Here is a 23,138-nt window from a genome sequence, read left to right on the forward strand (position 1 = left end):
CTGACTACACCCACTGCAGGGCGAAGGCCTCTCCCATGTCTCTCCAATTAACCCTGCCCTTTGCCAGTTGCGGCCACCGTATTCCCGCAAACTTCTTAATCTCATCCGCCCACTAGACTTTTTGCCGCCCCCTGCTACGTTTGCCTTCACTTGGAATCCACTCCGTTACCCTTCAGGACCAGCGGTTACCTTGACTTCGCATTACATGCCCTGCCAAAGCCCACTTCTTCCTCTTGATTTCAACTAGGATGTCATTAACGCGCGTTTGTTCTCTCACCCACTCCGCCCGCTTCCGACCTCTTAGCGTGACACCTATCATTTTTCTTTCCATAGCTCGCGGCGTTGTCCTTAACTTAAGCGGCACCCTCTTTGTTAGCTTCCACGTTTCTGCCCCATAGGTGAGTACCGGTAGGATACAGCTATTGTATACTTTTCTCTTCAGGGATATTGGTAAGCTACCATTCATGATCTGAGAGAACCTGCCATATGCGCTCCACCCCATTCTTATTCTTCTAGTTATTTCCCTCTCATGATCCGGATCTGCGGTCACTACCTGCCCTAAGTAGACATATTCTCTTACTACTTCCAGCACCTCGCTACCAATTGCGAACTGCTGTTCCCTAGCTAGGCTGTTGAACATTACTTCGGTTTTCTGCATGTTAATTCTTAGCCCCACCGTTCTGCTCTGCCTGTCTAACTGATTGATCATGCTTTGCAGTTCTTGTCCTGAGTGGCTTAGCAAGGCAATGCCATCAGCGAATCGCAAATTACTCAGGTATTCTCCATTAACTCTTATCCCCAACTGTTCCCATTCCAGTCCCCGGAATACCTCCTGTAAGCAGGCACTGAAGAGCATTGGCGAGATCGTGTCTCCCTGCACGGCAGTCTTGTATTTTTTTTCTTCCCCCATTGGTTTTCTATGGCAGTCTTAACTGTTCGATGCAATCGATGGAAACGCTTTAAAAGAAATATTTTGCTAAATATCACAAGAATGGACCATTACATTCAATATTTCCACAACAATGTCTTACAACTGTTCAATTTTCAAAATTTTTATCACAGAATGTTGGGCATGTACATCCTCCTCGTCTCGCCAATATTCTTTTTGTCAATTTCTGGTTTTGTCCTTACATCTTTTATCGACATTGCATACAAGCATTTTTAAGTCATTCTGTTCACTGCGGTAGTAACTCCCAATTTGTCAAAAGAGGCGATTACACAGGTGAGTTACTTCAGATCCATTTACTGATTCCACTTAGTGGAGTTCACTTCGAATCCCGGCCGCCTACTGAAGCCAACTTTTTGAAGGGAGACAACGTGTTTTTCGATAATTTTTGATATATTTTGTTTTATTTCGTACTGCTCAAGGTGTATTTGTTTACTGCCTATAAAACTTATATTAGTATGGACAGTATAGAGATGCATACGCTGCTAGAAGTGATCGACTGCATTAAAAGTCAGCGCATAGACTGTTTCAGCTCTACTAACCATGCTCAAGCCCGAGCAGGGGCCAGCCAATCAATGACGATTATCGGGACATGATTGGTTTAGGCTGCTTTAAGAGTGACTATATGAAGCCAACTATCTCAGCTACATTATGCTTTACGATAATAACGACCCAGAATTGAAATTTTTTTCATAAATATGACCTGAGCGCAATCAGTTGAAGACTGGGGGGGGGGGGGGGGGGCATTGTCCCCTCGAAATAAATTTTTGCTCCCCCCCCCCCCTTTTCTCTTCCAGAGTCCCTGGTGTATGTACCATGTACCAACCTAGCACACTCCGTCTCCCCTGCCCTGTTCAGACTTAGAGTTTCTCAATGTTACCTAGAGGGAAAGCAGATGGCGCTGCACTTCATCCAACGTGGAGAGTCGCGGGAATGCCGGGAAGGTAGGGTTTCATACTTGGCTTGGCTATATGTTACCTCTAGGTAATATTGAGAAACGCTATGCCATTCAAGCTTAAAATCGACTGCAGACGGCTTCCTTCGCAGTTCATTTAGCTGTCCAAAACTGCTCCGTGACGCGACAACTTGCGTCATTACAAAACTTGAACGAACTCAGATCTTCTCGCGTCGTTCCCATTGCGTTATTTAGCGGGGAGTTTCTGCTACTGGTGCGATTAAGAGACTATAGTTGAAGCGTTACGAAGCCCAGCGCACCAACCGAATTATTAAACAAATAAAAACTGTTTGCTCACAACGCCCGCTTCAGATCAAATCAAATTAAGTTTAATCCCATTATTATAACAATCTTGACGATTTACCTGGCAATAAGCTTTGAGCACAGGTTCCCTAGGCCAGCGAGCCTTTTGGTGGTGGTGGTGAAATGCATTTATTTAGCAATTTACAGAGAGGTGCTCGGGGAGAGGCCCCTAATGGGTCTCATCCCTTACAATACTAGGCGGAGTCCCTCATTCCGGGATCCCGTTGGTCGAGACCGCTACACAAGTCCGCCGAACCAGGCCTGTTGGGCCGATAGTTCCTGGCAGCTGAGTAGGGCCGCCTCCCAGTCCTCTCGGGTAGGGGAAGGGGTGATTGGGGGGAGAGAAGGATAGCAGCGACTTTATGTTACATATACAGCACACTAATGGAGTAATTACTCATTGACATCCACCCGAGCGCAGCCATAAGGCTACAAAGGAAAGCTATCCACTTTCTCAGAAACTTCATAGTTAAAGAAAAATTCGTCCTGGTCCGGGGTTCGAACCCGGGACCACCGCTTCACCGGAGCTGTCGCGCTACCAGAGCTAACGTACTCCACCTTGGGGGATTCCCCTAAACTTTTGACCATATACAGTACAATGGTTCAAATTGATGTGAAAATTGCAATATACGCTCGATTCGTCAACATAATTTATGCTACAAAAGGAAGAAAAAATAAAGTACTTAAAAATAAAACTACTCTGCAAAGAAATTGCATTCTATTCGCCTTCCTTTTTCGACTGTCGTCTGCTCGCGGCGATGCAGTTATAGTGCCTAGAATATACTGGCTAGTGTGTCGACCGCGGCCTCTCGGGTGGCACCGGGAGCAATGAATGCCGGCGGCCGCCGCGAGGAGCGCTGCAGAGCGGGTGGGTGCGTGCGGGGAGCGCTCCTACCGCGCTCGCTCTGCAACTGCTGCAAGGGGCCTGCTCAATTTTTTGCTTTCATTAAGCCATATGATGTGGGCGTGCGCTCAATCCACACCTTTAGTGAATTGCAAGGAGTCATGGGAGGTTTTGCTACGCAGCCAGGACCTCCAAGAACAAAAAGAGACCATCAGGTATGCCTTCGAAGCCGCCCGGTCCCAAGGGATCTCGGCCGTCTGACAAGGACGGGATGGCGAGGCCGCCGTCCTGATTATCTGATATAATAAAGTTTGTCTAAGCCTAAGGTGTAACAGACCAAAGCTTTCAGCCGTCACGGATGCATCTGACTACAAGTTTCAGGGTTTGTTTTGAGTATTTGACAAGAGGCAAAGTATTTAACGGTTGTATCTTGCGAAAGCTTGAACGAAGTTCGGCGCGCAACTGAGCTTCAAACATCCGTGCTCACAAAGGAAACACGGGATTTGTATTCTAGCGACGATTGCATAATGGTCTCTTTTTTGATACAAAAACAACTTGAAATGCTGCAGTTATATTGGCTTGAATTTATGCGTTCTCTCTGTGTATTCTACGTTTGCTGACAAGTAAAGTTTTATTCATATTTTGTGTATGTGAACAACGCAGGCAAAAAAGTTGCGCAACACTCGTTTTTATTTACAAGGAACAACAAACGCAGGGAAATGGCAGAATTGCATGGTGACTGGGAGCATTTACTGGCACCGGCGCTGTTGAAGCAACTTTTGCCGTTTAAGCAACTTTTGGTAAATGACGGTCTCTGTGCACCATCATTTTGCGATCCACCGGCGTTTGCTGGCTGCTTCACGACCAAAATGTGTGGAGCACTTTTCAATCACAGGAGCTCCGTTGTCGGCACCAGATCCTTCCGCGTCCACCGATTCGGCACTCTCAACAGCTAAACACAACTCGGAGGCTTCCGACGGGGCCCGCCTCTGGCGCTTAAATTTGCTGGAGGCTCTTGCTCGCACAAATTTCTATTTTTTCTCTTCGCTGGAAGGTGTTTCGGATAATCCGTAAAAATTGTAGGTACGGCGTCGGGTTTCAAACGCGGTTTATCGCGGTGGAGCTCACTCCGTTTACGGTGACACTGAACGTGCGCTCGTTACAGGTGCTCTCAAAATGTGTTGTGTTGTGTTGGGTTTAATGGCACATATGCAGCTAAGGCCATCATGCGCCAAACACAAGGTATAGGAACTGTTTTCTGTGAGATTTAATAAAAATGTGGAAGCTCTCAGTGGTGTAAAGGGCCAAAAATTAGCTACCTTGTAATATTGGGGAAAACGAGATTTAGGAATGACTAATGGTAAAAGCTTTAAAAAGGTCAGGTAGCCTCAGCGGCCATCCTTGGCTGGGCAAGGATGCCGAGGATCCCGACCAATCAAATAAAAGCCTCAGCCTTTTCCTCACGAATGAGGAAGTGACTGAGGGACATCATGTGAAGCTATAGGTCATGATTTATATTTAGTTGAGAAAACCTGCTTCAGTTAAAAACTTAAAAACACAAGATATGTGCTCTCAAAATGTTTGTCGCAAACCACAGCAGTTGGCGTTAATCTTCTGTCTTTCCTTCTGATGTTTTTCTCCCATTCTGCAAGCTGTAGATGGTGCAGTAAACATAGAAACGCGCTCTTTGTTCGAGCGGTAACCGCTTTTGCACAGCGGCACAAAGCAAGTCTTTTCCTTGCCCTGCTGCTTTGGCTTCGACATCTTTCTGTGGCGTTTATAGACAGGCAAAGGAAAACAACAATCCGGGACTCACTCCATGAATTGACAACAGTGTAAACGACACGGTGAACGACATGCTGAACGACACCGTGAACACACACGCACGGATACACAATCGCACACAACGCTCGCACAGAACCCCGATGCAATCCGAACGAAACTGCTAGGAGTACGGAATGGCTCGCATGTGCGAGGGCCTACGCAGAACAACAAACGCTGTACCTCGCTGAACAGAAAAGACGTGCACAAGCGGGTTAAATCACGCACGTGTTGACCAACCGCTTGCCTGCTGCCTTCCGAAGCAAGAAAAGAGCGCTGGCCGCGTCGTCTGCTGCGGCAGCACCCTCCCGACAAGCAGCGCCCTCTGTCGCCGTCGGTGGGCATTCATTGCAAACGGCGCCACTCTCTCTCATAGCGCAGTGCGGGCGGTCGTCACACTAGCCAGTATATTCTAGGCACTATAATGCAGTCAGGAAATCCAGGCGCGATTTCCTCCCTCTACCGATAGGGTCGCTCCGTACGCCCCACTTTCTCTCTTCCTACTTCATTCTCCTCTCCACACGCGGTTTGTCCCCTCCGCTGACACCATCTCTCTATTCATCTCTCTGTTTCTCTCTTTCCCGTCCTTCTCGTCGGCGGCAAGATGGCGTCCGGCGCGGACGGCGTCCCCCAGCAAGTGGGCTTTGCGGCAGCGCTCCGGCGCCGTCGGCGGAAGTAGGCCGCGCAACCAGCTCGCTTTCGCCGCTCGGCTCGGGTGCCGCGCTCGGGTCAGGTTCGGCGGCACCAAGGGTTGCCGCCAGCCGTAGTCGTCGCTAGGCCTGACACGCCCGTCGTCAGGTGGTGGAACCGATCCCGTACGCTGTCGTACGAGCGCGCTCGGCGCGCGACCCTCTATAAAAGACGGCGCCGACGTGAGCGCGCCCGTTCAACGTTGGGAAGCCGGCGACTTCGGCGACATGAGACGCACGACGCCGCTCCCGCCGCTGTTCATCGACGACGGCCAGAATGCAGCGGCTCAGAGCGACAGGTAAGTGGCGAGCGGCTGCTACGATTACGGTGTAATGCAACCCTTAAAAATCTTCAGGCTGCTATTTATATATTGAATTATTAACGAAACAATTAAACATTTTTTAAATTGTTTTAAAAAATGGCCGCATACAAAATAAAAGTGACTGACGATGGAAACAAAACATCAGTCATTACGAAGCGGTTTCAACTGCTTTTAATTAAGCATTCTGCCGGAAAATGAACGGCGACAATGGCTGAAATAAAAGACAGTAATGAAAATGTGTTATTCAATAGCAAAAATCAAACTATCAGAAATGAATTGCAGCAATCATAGAAGCAAAAGACAGTAATACACAGCGATGTTACTCGATAGCAACAGTGAATAGGAGAAATTAATGGCACCATTCGTGGAAATAAAAGACTGTAATACAAAGATGTTACACAATAGCTACAGTCTTAATAACAATACCGGAAATGAATAACAAAGTCATACGAAGATATTACGGATGGCCGTCAAACATGTTTAATTAGGGTAGTACGTTGAAGGGTACGTACTTTCTGTATTATATTTTACAGCGCAAGGGACAAAGGACGAGACAAGTTCACCGACACGGTGCTCTGTGAACTTATTTTGTTTTTTTGTCCCTTGCGCTGCGAAAAATAACTTCACACCAACTTGCCCAAGCTTGTACAGTATCTGTACTTTCTGTAGACTTCAACATGCAACCTTACTGAATAGTTCTGATTCGCATGAAATATTTGAATGTTTACTGTTTGGTTAAAGGTTTTTGCATTGTCACAGTTATGTTAATTTCCTCATCTTGTATTTAAATTTTTCTTTACTTCTGTGGTGCAATCGTTTTTGTTAATGTTTATCTTCGCGGACCTTCTCTTTGGGCGCAATGTACAAGCACGAGTTCTAATCTATATTTTCTGTATGCTTCAGGTAGGCCTCCAAAGCAGTCAGCGTGATTTATGTAATTTTTGTCATGCTTAGTTCATAAATCTTTTTTTTTTTTGCGCACTTAACGATCTTCGCAGTACAAAAGGAACGCAAGTTGCGTTAAACAAGCCTGACGTTTAATCCTTTCCTTTTTTTCTGATTAAACTGTTTTACTTTGTGAACTGGCAAGCGGACGAATGCTTAGCAAGATGTGTTTGCTTTGTCACAAGTTTATTGAGTGAAAGAGTTATATCCCCAATCTCACAGGCTAAAAGAGGGAAAACTAAAGTTGTAGACTTTCCCAGGACCGTCCGCTATCACGCAGTGTGAGGTCACTGAAATATTTTAAATTATAGTATAAAATTTTTCGTTATTACGTGATGACGTGAACTACTGGCTAAGAGATGCCACACAGTATGCAGGCTCTTCATGGATGGTGGTAACATAGAATTTAACAGAAGGTCTCTCAGTAAATTACCCGCAAGAGTGCACGACCTAAAGGCGTATTAAATTCGCTTTTTCTTTCCGCTTCATTTTTTTTTATATAACCTCCAATCATATACCGTCCCTTACATATATTTTGCCAGTCCATAGACAATCTACAGACAGTCTATGGATGGTTCAGCGAAATTTCGTGAGAGGTATCTACCTTCCTCCCTTCCCTTACGGCGCGGTTCAGATGTCCGCCGAGATATGTGAGACAGATATTGCGCCATTTCCTTTCCTCAAAAACCAATTTACCAATTTTTACCTAATGAGCGTGTTGTCCACGTGTTCTGAGAAACAGACATTGCTTAAAGGAGCATGTTACGAATAGGAAAGACGCGGTAACTGTCTTTCACTGGGTGGACACCTGAACCGCGCCTTGAGGGAAGGGATGGACAAGAGAGGGTAAAATAGGCGAGAGAGGAAGACACGCACTTTGTAGAACGCGCGTCACGTGGGGATGAGGGGCTGGTCAGTGATGGCCTTGGAATGGGTGACGTCATGCGGCGGCGTGGTGATGGAAGTCGGTGCTCAGGAAGGTTTCGCAGCCACTTTCATACACCACAGGGCCAGAAATCCTGGAGTATTCCTCACCTGATGTGCCTTCGTAAGTCAACCTTTATTCCTACTCTAAATTAGTGCAGCGATGCCAAATGGGAGGTTTCCTCCTAGGCCAGAACTTTCGAAGACAGCGTTGCCCCATTGTCTGTGCTGGCTAGATTTCGCGAACTTCCAGGCACGCACCTGAATTCCAGTGCTCGGACGCGTCGGCACTTAGGTCTCCGGTCGAATGGGGTTACAAAGTCCATGTTTAGAACATCGGCACTCCATGAAAACTGTGAGAAAAAAAATGGCAGTGGCTTAGCTCAGCTATGCCAGGATACACGTAGCGAGAGGTACGGTATATCCCTGGTTACGTCTAGTTGTTTTTCTTATCGTCATGGCAACGTGTTAGACACTGAAGACGAGACATGTGGTGAAGGCGGCACGTGTTATTCAACTTCGCTTCACGCGAGGGTCGCATCACCCTCCTCCTCCCCTTACCGCGCATGCGCAGTAGACCACGGCGTGCCAGCTGCATGTCGCGCATGCGCAGTCTATCTCTCGGTCCGGGGCGAGTGGCGTCGGCGCGCGGCGCCGGCAGCTGTGACGTCACTCGGCGGCTCCTCTCGCTCGGAGGCGAGCGGCGCGACGCACCACTGCGCGGCTGTGACGTCAGTCCGCTCCTCACGCATGCGCACAAGTGGTGCCGAAGGCCCAAAGCGAAACGGCGAGAGTTCGGGTAATTTAGCACTCGCTACGAAAAAATCCGCCCCTTTCTTTTACGTCCTGCTCATCTTCCACCCGACTCCTCTGCTCGTTTTCTCCGCTCTTGCTTTTACTTCTGAGAGTAAAATTCTTAAAAATCGTTCAGTTTCCATGTAGGCGGGGATCTTCACCTTTTAATAAAACCTGAGCGGTCTTCAGGGCCATGCACTGGGATTGCCAGATTCCGATGGCAAAGACGTGCACACTGCAGCCTTCAACGTAGATGTGTTGCAGGCGGTTCCTTTGAGCATGTATCGGAGGACTCGTGAGCGAAGGGAAATACATGTAGTATTTCACTTGAATGCTGCTGGGTCGTTCAAGGCTTCACGGCTACAGCGAAGTAAAGGCTATAACGAAAGCGAAGCTGTACTCAATTTTGTGACGCGCCGGACGAGGCAAGCGTGCCAATATGGTTCCAAATATAGCTTTCTGCATGCTTCCTTTCATGAGCCCGTATTAACGGCTTAAAAGGGCAAACAGCGACAATGAAATAGGTAAATATAGGTAATAGGCAAAATAGGCAATGGTCCTGGGTTCGAACCCCGCACCACGATCGATTTTTTATTTAACTTCAAAGATTAAAGTGATATTCACAGCATTCTCTTTTAGCTATATACAGCTGATAGGGGCACTCAGAGAGAGGAATGTATTGTAAGCACAACACTCTTTATAGTAAAAATGAATGCACTAGCTATAATATTCCCCAAGTCGATAATGTATTTGGTTTATATTGGTGATCTGCAAATAGCATGCACTGCCGCCAGGCCTGTTTTTCAACAAAAAAAAAGGCGTAAACGCAAAAATGGCGCATGATAACAATTTTAATGGTGTAAGAGCGCCATAAATCCTGTGTTTCGTCTGCACAAGTCGAGGGTAAAATGCACATTTTCCCCAAATTTTTCATCCCAAAACAGTAAATCGCTAGGCCAGGGAAAAGCTTGTACCCAAATGTATCACCCCGCATCGTATGCGAGAATGAAGGGCTCGATCCCCAGTGCCGCCGGGTTCCCACCGGTGATACAATGGGTACAAGGTTTCCACTGTCCTGGTGCTGGTCTTCGCTGGGGTGAAATGCTTGAAAAACGGGTACATCTGCCCCATCTTTTGTAAAAACAAATGCTTTGTGTCACGGCGCTCTTTGACCAAAGCTACCCTTACGCCACTCAAATCCATCATCATCACTACCACCACCATCATCACCCAATGTATCACCACTGGAGCCGCCGCGGTGGCTCAGTGGCTATGGTGCTCGGCTGCTGGCCCGAAAGACGCGGGTTCGATCCCGGCCGCGGCGGCTGAATTTCTTTGGAGGAGAAATTCGAGGCCCGTGTACTGTGCGATGTCAGTGCACGTTAAAGAACCCCAGGTGGTCGAAATTTCCGGAGCCCTCCACTACGGCGTCTCTCATAGCCTTAGTCGCTTTGGGACGTTAAACCCCATAAAACCAAACCAAACCAATCACCACTGGGTACTCGACGGCACTGGAAATCGATTCCCGCATGCGAGACAGATGCTGAGGACGATGGGCTACCCCTGTAGTAAACAGCGTTCATATGCCTTTAAAATGCCTGTGAAAGAGCATACCTCGGAGTAAACCTAAGCGCACTTCCTGAACTACACTACACTGCACTGCACTACACTACACACTACACTAAACTAAACTAAACTAAACTAAACTAAACTAAACTACAGTACACTGCACAATCCTACACAACACTACACTACGCTAAACACTTTCTACACTTACGCCTTCATTCCAAGAAGCGCAAGGAAATGCATGAACCTATGAAAGATCAACTAGCCCAGTTTGAAACACTACTATAGTAGGATACAACTTAAATAAACAGCAGTTGCTAACACTGGGCCGCGGTCCGCGGCGTCCTGTATTGCTCCGCTGGCCAATCGCAACTGTAAACAAAATTATAGCTTTTTAATGTTTACTATATCGAGCCCCGCATCAAAACTACAGAGCTCACAATTTTTTTTTTTCTTGTGACGAGCTTTTTGTTTACGTAACAAGAAACGTTTAAGCAGCGGACTACTTTTTTTCATCGTGGAGGAATTCTGTGCGCGGAGGCTGAATGTGGGTGAAGCTTCACTGCAGACTTAAGTTGTATTCGACTGTAGAGTGTATCTCCAAATTTCAAGGTCGCGACCCCCAAGACAGCACGACGGCCCGCGGAGACACAGAGCACAGGTATAGCATGCGTTTCGGCGTGGGAGGCTATATAGGGTTCAAATCCAATTACACGCACGTATAGACGTAAGCGTGGTTCTCTGGGTAGCGTGCGTGTGCTATTGATTCACCGCCGGAGTGCCACCACTACGGTAACGCAGACCTGTCCTCAAAGGCGCCACTCGCGTGCAGCGTACGCTGAAGGAAGGGAGGAGGAAGTCATTGATGTTTTGGGAAGCCAGCGGCCGCCGTGACGTCACCCGCTTGAGCAGACGACCCGGCATCGAACGGAGTGGGCTGCAGGCGCTATATTTAGTGCCGGAATGATCCGCTGGTCGCGCACCGGTCGGGTTGCGGTTCCCCGGAATGACGACAACGGTATGCGCCCCGGGTATTTTTCTCTGAAAAGTAAAAAAAAAGGGGATGGTCGATTTTAGTACTTAGGTCAAATGCGAAGTGGGTACGCTAGCAGTTCGGTTTTCACTTCGGTTCGGGTGTTCGGATTCGGTGTTCCCGGATGGCAGTTCACGGGTAACAGGTTGCTATTGCAGGTTGTTTCAGACTTTACAGAATTTAAAAAGACAGGCTTCTTGAGTTAGAAGGACGCTTTCCACGGCAAAGCATTGTTAGCGGTGTATAGTACATCAGAATGCAGCTAAGACGTGTTAACTAATAGGCTCGTTATTGAATAGTTAATTTTTAAACTATTACTCTTAGGCTCCTTAATTACTGAAAGGCGTGTAGCCCACAGTAAGTTGTATCCATATCAGCTTTTAGAATTTCGAAAACGCAGTTACCCTCGGTGCTGTGGCCCAACAAATTTTGGCTACATAGAGCCAAAATACATGCGCCTTCCAGAAGCTCGTGGGCAAAGCAACCTCTCCAGTGCAGGTAACTAGTCGAAGTAGCCAACATGTGTTGAGCCACAGCACCGACGGTAACCGCATTTTCGAAATTGTAGAAACTGCTATGGGCATTACTTATTGTGGGCTATACGCCTCAGAATAATTAAGGTGCCTAACCATAATAGTTAAAAAGTTAGCTATTCAATATTAGTTATATCCAACCAGCTAGTTGGCACGTCTTAGCTGTACTCGGGTGTACTAAACTATTGACACTGCTGACGAAAACGTGCTCTTCTCACTCAAAAAGCCTATTTTTAAAAACTGTGTGAAGTGTTAAGTGAAACACCCTGTATATACCAGGTGTCCCAGCTAAATGTAACCAAGCTTTTAAAAAACACGGGGTGTCCAAGCCGTCTGAAACCAAATGAGGGTTGTTTAGAGTCGCCTGACCTAGTCTGCAGTATTTTTTCGTTCTTCAAGGTTGACTAATTATTCAAGCTTAATTAACAAACTTTTTAATTATTGACTTGAGGAACAAAGTGTCAATGGAAAAGTTGTAGATCGCTTTGAGAAATAGCTTACTGGGACATTTGCAGCAAAGTAATATTTACGTAAAGTAGTTTTTTTACCGGCCTTTAACCACAGCCCGCATAATAAGAAGAAGCTTCCACATGACAACTGTGCCACTTCAACGTCCCAAGACGCGCCTTAAAGAATAAAATCCATTTTTTCTGAAGTCCTCTCCTCGATGAGACTTTGGGTGCACATTGGGGCAGCGAAATGAGTAAGCAGCTGGTCACGTGACAACTTTCTTTTAAGGCCAATAAATGAAGCTACGTTGACGGAAACAGCACTACTAGCGGTTTTTCGAGGTGACCGAACACTTTTGCTTTGACACTTTCTTCCTGAAGTCAATTATTAAAAAGTTTGCTAATTAAACTTAACTAATTAACTTTGAAGAGCGAGAAAAATACTCAAGACTAGGCCACGCGACTATGAACAACCCTGAGTTGGTTTCACTGGACTAGGACACTTCGCCTTTTTTAAAAGTTTGGTTACATTTAGCTGGGACACCCGGCATATATACCTGGGCAGGTCACCCTCCGGGCAGTTGATCAGCCTGCCATAAAACAAACAGACAGGGAAACAGACAAGCAGGGAAACACACAACGGCTAAATGCGTGGGATGAACGTGCTACTGCACTAAAAAGCAAATACACATGCATACTGGCGCATACATACTCAACGCACGCATAAAGGAGATGATTTGGTCGCCAGCGACAAGTTCTCCCTTCAAAAAAACACATTTTTTTCCGTCCAGTGCATGAGACCTCACTCTCAAGGTGCGGCTCTGCGAAGCACTGCGTGCTGTTCATCGCGTCGAAAGAGAGCGGCGCGGGAGTGGTCTTTAACACCGGAAGCTGATTTCATTTCCGGGACGCTCTGCGCCAGAGGCACTTTCCTGTTGACAGCGGCCGCGCTGCACAGTTGCGAAACACGGGGACGGAACATAAGAAGAGGGAAAAATGAATGAAAGAACGCCTAGCCGTACATAAGCGACAGAAGGGTTGCTACTGAAGCTCAGTCGTTGCTCGGCCTCAAGGCACAAAATACGCACGTCTCTGCCGCGGTCACTGCACGATTCAAGCCCGTCCCTCGTAAAACTGGTCTATAGACATTCTATAGACTTCTTATAGACTCAGTTGCCTTCCCATAGATATTTACCTTTGTCCATTCACACTCTATAGACAAGAGTCTACTTAAAGTGTATGGGCATAGATCTATAGATTGTCTATAGACTGCCTATTGGATTTGTACTGCCTATAGACTATTCCCTAGAATTTGCCTATAGACTTCCTATACACCTTATAGACAGAAGTCTGTGGACAGTTGAGTTGAGAGTTAGAGTTGAGTTGAGAGTGATAGTTGAGTTGAGAGTGATAGTTGAGTTGAGAGTGATAGTTGAGTTGAGAGTGATAGTTGAGTTGAGAGCTGAGCTGAGAGTTGAATTGAGAGTTGAGCTGAGAGTTGAGTTGAGATGTTGTAAGCTACAGGTCGGGTTAGCCTTGCGATTTCTGCCGGCAATGGCTCCACCGTAGCAACACCTACAATAACTGAATCACATAATCCAGCACCGAACTCACAAACACAAATAATAGTAGTCACTCCTGCTGTCACCATATGAAGGCTAGGTCCGTGTCCAGTAAGTACATTAAAAGAAGACGTGAAGCCTCTTTTCTACAGAATTGGTTCCCGCGTGGGAAAACAATGTCCTGAAGGGAGCTTTGAGGGAGTCCCGCCTTCTTGAGAGAACCGAATAACATGCACTTTTTCGCGTTGCATAGAGTACAGCACATTAAGTAATGTCCTATATCACCGCACACACCACACATTGAACATGATGGAGACGACGTCAGACCCGTCTTATACATCCCCACAGGAGTACGAGCAGAGCCCGTACGTATGCGGTACAGTAAAGTTGCTTGGGTTCTGTGAACAGTCTATAGACTGTCCAACAAAATTTTTGTAAGGAGGTTTCCTGGTCATTAAATTCACTGTAGATGAATTGTAAATTGTGGGGCTTAACGTCCAGAAGCGACGCATGGGCTACGAGAGACGCTGTAGTGGAGGACCCCGTATTAAAATGGAACACATTCGGTTGTTTAAGTTGCACTCACATCGCACAGCACACGGATGCCTTTTGTGATGGATAATGATGCTATGGCTAAACCCTTTCTTAAGCGTCAGGGTAACGGAGCTCTGCAGTATGATGTTTACTTGTTTTGTGAGAAAAGCTGCACGCAATGAACGCGCTAGTCCAAATCCAAAGATACTGATATGGAAATATTCAAGGTAATGATTCATTCTTCTGATATGTAGCAAAATATTTCTTTTAAAGTGGCTCCATCGATCGCATCGAACAGTTAAGACTGCCACAAAAAACCAAAGAGGAACGCTTTTGACGATAGAAGAAACGTTAATAGAAAAAAAAAATACAAGACTGCCGTCGGGTGATCTACGGATATCTTGATTGTTATAGTGAAATCTGCATTATATGAAAAAACTGTGCTCATTAGGAGTAGTCCATTCAAAAATGCTTTATTCCAGAATTTCTGGGCATGAGAGTGCATCATATCAATAAATGCAAAAGTTACGCATGAATTTCGTGCATTAGATCTTACAGCAAAATACGTGCATGATACATGCAACCAAAGAGCATCTGGGATGTTTTTTTTGAACTGGTGGTGTTCATCAATCGAGGCTATTAAGGTAATGTTTTTTTCTAAGATAACTGATTAGAAAGCGGAACAAAAAGAACCACATTCCGCCGGTTGGATTCGAACCTCTCTACTTAATAAAACACGTCGAGGCGTTAGTTGGTGTAGCAATTTTTCTAGAAGAGTAATTGAGCGCTACTTATTTCAGACGAGCACACAGACGGGCGTGACAGGACGGGCGCTGACTCCAACTAAGTTTATTGAAACACACACTCGCACATTATCTAGAAGGGCGGCCATAACCGCATGCGCATTTATCACCACAAAAAAAAAAAAAACACCATAGATTAAGGAGGGCTAGACAGTATTTTATCGCCTAATCTTTAACAATCTGGTTTAACTTTCTCACAGGCAGACTGAAGTTGTACCGAAGCACGGGTCGCGTCTCTCCTTGATAAACTAATGACTCAGATAGTTCGCGTGCTAATCTAACCTTACTTCTTGCGACTTGAGGAAAACAAAATTCTAACGACGAGTTAGGTTAGATTAGCATGAGAACTACAAGAAGTTTGGTTTTATCAAGGAAAGAGGCGACTACTTCAGTCCCACTGCAATCAAGTGAAATCAGAACGTTAAAGAATAGGGTGATAAAATGCTGTCTAGCCTCCTTAATCTACAATGTGTTTCTTATGGTGATAAACGCGCATGCGCTCACTGCATTCCTCCTAGAAAAACGCATGAGAGTGTGTTTCTGTAAACTTAGTTGGAATCAGCGCCCGTCCTGCCATGTCTGTCTGTGTGCTCGTCTGGAAAGAAGGAGCGCTTAATTACTCTTCTAGAAACAATACTGAGTCACCGGAGATAATTAACGGCCCTAAAGATTTGCTTTTCTTAGCCACTAACTCAAAGGCGGCTGCTTCCAAGAAACATTCGCCTCCTTCTGCATTTTTATTTCGAAGCGAAAGTTTGCGCTGGTAGGCTCGTTCATAAGGCATGCGGGATTGTGCACGCCTCCTCTCAAGCGTGAAAAAGGATTTCAAAATAAAGTAAGAAATTAAATTTGAAAATTTAAATGGTGGGTATAACAGTGTCTGAAGTTATTGCATAAGCTGCGTTAGGTTAACTAACGCAACGTTCGCATTTGGATCGTTTTTGCTTTGCAGATGACGTGTCCAGCCGATGGCAAGTGCAGCAGCGTACAGCAGCCTGTCGCGGTACCGCTCCATCATGAGGGACTTCTCGAGGTGAGCAGGAAGTGACGTATGCAAGGCGCCGCCATTTTATTGACATCCGGCATTCGTTGCCCCGCGCCCACATGCATAGATCGGGTCACTAATATGTCAAATGGTGCGTTTGCATGTGTGTTCGTCACGTTAAATAGAATTCCATGGCAGATTGGGAACCTGACCTCTACTGCGTACGTTGTGCGGCACACCAGTCTATATAAGGGTGCTCATTTCTAGTACAGATTTGCTACTCAAAACTGCTGAGATAATACTACTATGTTTGCAGGAGTAATAACAGTTCTTTATTAATTTCAGTGCATGTAATCATATGTCAGTCGAATGTTTTATTGGGGTTTAATGTCCCAAAGTAACTCAGATTATGAGGGACGCCGTAGTGAAGGGCTCCGAAAATTTCGACCACCTGGAGTTCTTTATCGTGCACTGACATCGCATAGCACACGGGCCTCTAGAATTTCGCCTTCGTCGAAATATGACCGCCGCGGCCGGGATCGAACCGGCGTCTTTCGGGCCAGCAGCCGAGCGCCATAACCACTGAGCCACCGCGGCGGGTATATGTCAATATAATATAAGATCATTCCTTGTGTGAGCTGCCTACGCAGTGTATGCAAGTCTCGCAGGATTCACTAACCAGACGGTTGTTTTCTGAATGCTATTTATTCGCCTATAGTTCGAAGAATTGTGTTTTGCTTTCCGTTTTAAACCGCCACCAACAGTCTTCATCATCAACATCGACGTCATCATCATCATCATCATCCTCACTACGCCCACTGCAGTGCAAAGGCCTCTCCCATGTCTCTCCAATTAAAACTCTGTCCTTTGCCAGCTACGCCCACTGCATCACCGCAAACTTCTTAATCTCATACGCCCGACTAACTTTCCGCCGCCCCCTGCTATGCTTGCCTTCTCTTGGAATCCACTCCGTTACCCTTAAGGACCAGCGGTTATCTTCCCTTCGCATTACATGCCCTGCCCAAGCCCATTTCTTCCTCTTGATTTCAACTAGGATGTCACTAACCCGCGTTTGTTCCCTCAACCACTCTGCCTGCTTCCCGTCACTTAACGTTACATCCATCATTTTTCTTTCCATAGATCGACAGTGGTACCCGACATAAGAGCAGTTCGCGAACCCAACTATAACCCAACTGCGTCCTCACAACTGAGCATGCTCAGTGTCACGCCACATGTATCGTTAATTGCGCATGCCGCCATTTTCACGTGACCACCGTGAGCCAACTCGCAGCGCTCTATCGTTGGTTAACTTCCCACGTTTTCGTGCCACTCTCTCCACGTTCCATTGACATCAGAGACGCGGTGCAGTAAGACAGCTCGCCAGCCATACTTCTACTCTTTTCCACCAGGTTCTGGGGAGGAGGTGCTACGGAGAGAAAAAAAAGACGTGGTAGCAACAGTCTCCCTGCAAATGTACACGTCAAACGCGCGCCGTGAGAAAAGCGGCGGTGAAACAGGAGAGAGGTAGTGTAGAGGTAGGGACCACGCACAGAAAAAGAACACTCACGCAAGTAAAGACCAGCGGTGCGCTAGAGCGCGCTGCCGTCAGCGCCGGAGTCGCCAGGCACAAAGAAAACGAATGCACTGCGAAACCCCAAAGGCAAAGTAAGCGGGGGTTCTTCCAACGGAAGTCACGCAGGCACCTACGGCGGTAAGGCGACACGAACACCTTTCCACGCTCGCGCCACTGTTCAGCAGCCGGCTTTGGGAGTGCGTGCTTTCGCGCAAGCCTTTCGTAAGCGTGACACCCTGTAGTGGAGCGGCAACCACCACCACCCGACACCAATTCCCGCTCGCGCGGCATCGCAGAGAGATCACACGCGCGCGCAATGCAAGGCCGATGCAAAGGACACCGGCATCCTCCGCTGACGCGAGCTTTTTTCTTATGTTTGCATCGACGCCAACGGAATGGTACGAGTCTGTGGCGTGACTAAACAGGTGCAGGCGCCGTGAGACGGGTATGCGCGTTTACTGTTACAACTTGTCGTTGTTAGGTGCTGCCGATTCTGCAGCGTGTAGTGGTTTTCTTATCACACCTCTCATAGCCAGCGTGCAGTTTTGGGAAGTAAAAGCCCACGTAACATACAATTTCTTATACCCTGCCTTACCGTACAATACCGCTCTACGCCCTACCACGCCATGTCAACCTACTCCAATCTACCGTAGCATAGTATATATCATACAGTCAGGCCGGAATGAAACGCGAACGGTGCCTGTGAACAAAAGATATTCTATCCGGGCACCTTCAGCTGCAGTATACAATGGGATTGATTCATGTGTCTGGGTAAATGGTCTACCGAAGTACATATTCACCAACTGTTTTTGAATGAATATCTGGCGGCTATGTAGAAAAGTACGGCACATGCGCGTTCGCGTTTCATTCCGGACTGACTGTACATGAGATGCTGCCCATACCATACCCTATGGTACCATATCACATGCTCACATACTAACCATACCTTTGCATGCAAAACCTTGTTATACCATTCCCTTCATCGTATCGCGGTATACTCTTCCTTACCTAATCACGTCATGCAGTGTCATACTATATTATGCCCATCCGCTACTATATCGCACCGTACACATGCCCTATACCCTACCATACCATGCCATACCCTTCTTTATGATGGCATACTGTACTCTGCCATACCATGCCCCCCTGCCTCATATGATACCACATACCACACCATGCCATTACATACCATCCCATACCATGCCATATCCTTCCTTATCATGGCATACTATGTGCTGCCTTACCATACCCTCCCGTCCCCGTCCAATGCGATACCATATACCACGCCATACCATACCACACCATATAGCATACCATTACATATCATACCATACCCTTCTTTATCATGGCATACTATACGCTCCCTTACCACACCCTCCCCTCCCATACGATATCACATACCATACCATACCGCACCATGTACCATACCATATACCATACCGTACCACCTCGATCGCTGCCACTGCGCAGCGGTGTCTGGGCGCAGTACAGGCGGGCCCCGACGCTCGCCCGTCGTCAAAAGGCGACTCTCTCTGCGCAGGCTGATGAACCCTCGGCCTATCGGCAACGAGCCCTACGTGCCCACGGAGCTGGAGCACGTCGCCAACATCATCACGCACGCGGTGAGTGGGCCACCACGTTGCGTTGTAATCCGGGTTATATTATCTGCCCCAGTGGGGGAGGAAAATGTCGTCATTTTGAGATATCTGCAAAGACCTCTGCATACCCGTCTCACGGGAAAAATTCCTGCCCTCCCTGACGATTAATTAAGAATTTTCTGACGGGTCTTCACAGGTGCATATCATGATTCAGCGCTGCTTTCGGGGTATCTGCCACAGTTAATTAGACACATTTATGTCACGATATATCGCTACCAAGTTGAGAGATATGGAGATGCAGTGATCAAATATGCAAGGAAGTTACGTCTGCTATCTCCACTGCCTTGTAAATACAGCATGGGTAACAATGCATGCCGAATGCAGCAATGGCCTTCACCAGTGCCCCCCCCCCCCTTTTTTTATAATAAACTGCGATCTCAGAACGCAAACAAAGGATAGCCTCAACAAAACTTGTTGGAAAGCTAGTTAGTCGAAGTTTATTTTAAGTACAAAGAGTAGAAAGGGCAAGAAAAATAAATAAAATTGCCCAGCCCGAACTATTTTGAGTGCAGGGTAAGAATGGTTATGCTCAGAAAACGAAAGAAACTACAAATGCACGAGGATATAGGCGCAGCTTTCAACTGACAAAAATGTGTGTGGCGTCCTTGAGACAGTTTCAGCAGTTAAAAGCCACAGAGAAACAGTCGAGCCAACAGGTGGCATTGTTCTGATGTTATATTGAGTCTTGTGGATATCAGAAGATGAGGCTATTAAGACAATTAAAAGTCGGGCATGCTCCCCCAACCTGCCTCTATAGCTGTCTTCGCTTGGTGCGCGTAAACACCACGATAAAAACAAGCATGATATGTTTACAGATGTTCACATACTTCATTAAGCGACAAAACACAGCCACGTCTCAGTTCGCGCTGCTCTGAACTGAAATGCTGTGGGCAGACTGCGCAAAGGGGTCCCGTAAACTCAATGCATCCTTGTTGAACAGTCTGTAGGAAATAGCCCATCGCGCACGCTCGGACAGCTCGTTTGACAACAGCCGTATGGACGCCATGCCGGCATGCAACCGGAATTCGCTGTGCCAGTGGCGACATCTCGCGGAGTTCCGCTCAACCCAAATGTGGGACCATTTAACCACCTGCTCTGGTTAAATATCCCCCTATAAATGCTTCTTACTATCGTCGTAATATTTTCATCCTTACTTTTTGCTGAGTTTATGTTCGCCAAACATTAGCCGCAGGCAACAATATACAAACCCAGCAATTCTGGACAAAAGCATTTTTCAACGGGAAAAAGTTTATGAACGCCATTTTTTTTCACATACTAAAATTACTGTTTCACTTTTATGCTATTTATGTTATTGCTTTCATAAAAATCATTCCCCATTTGTCTTCTATGACAGTCTTAACTGCTTGATGAGAGCTATGGAAACCTTCAAAATTTTTCTACACATCGAAAGAATGGACTATTGCCTTCAATATTTCCTAACGCTACCTTACAATTTTCCAGTACTCAAAATGTTTGCCAAAGAATGCTGGACATGACACGTATTTATAAATCGGCGTACTAGAAGTGAAGAAGAGTGACTTACTGGTCCAGTTAGTAAATAATTTAAGGGCAGAAACCTTAAGAACTTGGTCGTGAAAGTTTCTACTAGAACTGCTGCTTCTATAGTCGGACACAACTTAACACTGCAGTGAAGCTCCGCCCACATTATGCCACCGCGCACAGAATTCTTTCACGACGAAAAAGTAGTCCGCTGCTACCTAAACAAGAAACCTGAACCCTAACCTAAACAACAAACTTACCGCAAGAAAAAAATTATGACCTCTTGAATTTTGATACGTGGATTGTTTGATATAGTCAAACATTAAAAAGCCCATTTCATTTGCTGTTGCGATCGGCCAGCGGAATAATACAGGACGCCGCGGACCGCGGCCCAGTGTTACAAACTGCTGTTTTTTTTTTAAGTTGTATCCTACTATGGGCTACTTGTTTGCATAGCTGCATTACGGCAACGGTGTTAAGCAGGTACGTGAAACTAATTACGAATAATGAGATTCTGACGCAGCGCAGCTAGCTTCGCTCCTCTTGCCTGGGAGTAACGAGCGCCTGTTCACCCTCGTGCAGCTGAGCATCCTGCCGAGCTTCTTCGCGCTCCGGTTCCTGCTTCAGCGGGCGCACACTCCGGCCCACTACACGGCCGCCGTGGTGTACGGGCTCGCACTGGTCTTGCTCTTCGTCACCTCCTCTCTCTTCCACTCCATACACTTCCTTGGAAAGCTCAGGTGAGGCAGCCATCGATTCACCAACCCTCCCCCTCTCGCACTTGTTTCATGGACGAACACTGCGCATCTGCGCATCTCATAAGAAACACGTGGGTGACGCGTGCGCAGCACGTGGACTGCACGTGCTGTCCACGTGTCACCCACGTGCGATGCAATGCACGTGCACTGCACGTGCATTGCACGTGGACTGCTAACTCTGTCCCGGGGTATAGATTCTTAAGAAATGCTTAAAGGGTCACGGGAAACAAACTTCGAAGAACTTATTTCCATTCTGCGAATCACTCCCTCATTATATTCCTGTCAGCAGTGCGATAGCGTACCGAATAAATGAATGCACGTGCACTGCACGTGGCCTGCTAACTCCGACCCGGCGTATAGGTTCTTAAATGCTTAAAGGGTTACGAAAAAGCAAACATGAAGAACTTGTTTCAATTCCGTGCAGCACGTGGACTCCACGTGCAGTTCTCCACGAGAAGCAAAGTTCGAAGAACTCATTTCAATTCCGTGAACCATTCCCTCAATTTATTCCTGTCAGCAGTGCGTTAGCATGCCGATTTGAATGAATGAATGAATGAATGAATGAATGAATGAATGAATGAATGAATGAATGAATGAATGAATGAATGAATGAATGAATGAAGGGGCGGCCGGTGTTCTCCTCTGAGAAAAACGTCGGATGTATTCGTCAGCGACTTGTCACCTGAAAAAGAAAAAGGGATCGGTGCACGCTTCGAAACACAAGCGTCAGGAAATTATTTTGTCACTAGCTCGTCGTCTTACCTGTAGCGTTCTTGCCGATGCAGCGCGCTCATTCCTCTCCGTTCTCAACCGCAGGACCCTCAAAGTGATCTTACACCGGTGCGACCGTGCTGCCATCTACATTTTCATCGCGTCAGCCTACACGCCCTGGTGAGCACTGACCGACGCTGTACTGTTGTGCCACTGCCGCCGAACAGCTGCGGTCGCTCAATAGATTGCGCTGTCTGTGGCACACATACGTGCTACATTAGCCGCAGCTAGCACTGAGTACGAAAACAACAACAACAAAAAAAAAACAAAAGAGATTTGCGTACTCATGGCGTGAGCATAACTGCACCATTAAAACGCTGCTAGCGAACTCGGCTAGCGAAACCAGTAATCTCGGCGGATCACGCAAAGCGGAGAGCCGCTGTAGTTGGCTACGTATAAAGTGGAGAGATAGCTACAATCAGGAACAACTTTCCGTGGCAAATGCAGAAGCGAAAGGAGCGCTCGTTCAGCTTAATTTTAGTGCATAACCATTGGCATTGCCCTCCGATGCAACATAGTAGCACCGCCACTTTATAGCTATACCATGTAATGTCATACTTCTATTAATGCCATACCATAACTATACAAGCCTAGCTCTACCATACCGCGCCGCAACTGTACCACACCAGGCTACAAACTCCACTGCAGTGCACCACAGCTCCACCGCATAGCTGTGGTGCATATCGCCTACCAGAATAGCTCCACACATCTGCCCTCCCTCCCCCAACCACCTTCCCCAGCAAAAAAAAAAAAAAGAGAAAAAGTGGTGCGTACAGCTCTTTAAAAGCCGGCGTGTAGAATTTCGAAAAATAAAATGGTGTGTACGAAACGAGGGCAGGCATTACCGTCCTGTCCGAAAACAGCCGAG

At 46.8% G+C, this 23,138-nt stretch overlaps 1 protein-coding gene across 2 annotated transcripts in view; it reads left to right on the plus strand.

The window, feature by feature from the left end:
• Window positions 1–5,472: 5,472 nt before the first annotated feature.
• The window catches only part of LOC149347526 (monocyte to macrophage differentiation factor 2), a 29,545-nt gene continuing 11,879 nt past the window's right edge, over window positions 5,473–23,138 (plus strand). Inside the window, exons 1-5 of one of the 2 annotated variants that reach the window (XM_089585603.1) lie at window positions 5,473–5,857; window positions 15,978–16,058; window positions 19,106–19,205; window positions 21,324–21,481; window positions 22,316–22,390. In XM_089585603.1, coding sequence (XP_089441729.1) covers window positions 15,994–16,058; window positions 19,106–19,205; window positions 21,324–21,481; window positions 22,316–22,390 — 398 coding nt within the window. In that variant the 5' untranslated portion in view covers window positions 5,473–5,857; window positions 15,978–15,993. The remainder of the gene's footprint in view (window positions 5,858–15,977; window positions 16,059–19,105; window positions 19,206–21,323; window positions 21,482–22,315; window positions 22,391–23,138) is intronic. The other variant, XM_089585604.1, reaches the window with a different exon arrangement.

Source organism: Amblyomma mixtum, chromosome 4 (assembly GCF_055824585.1).
Source record: "Amblyomma mixtum isolate Tamu chromosome 4, ASM5582458v1, whole genome shotgun sequence".
NCBI lineage: Eukaryota > Metazoa > Arthropoda > Arachnida > Ixodida > Ixodidae > Amblyomma > Amblyomma mixtum.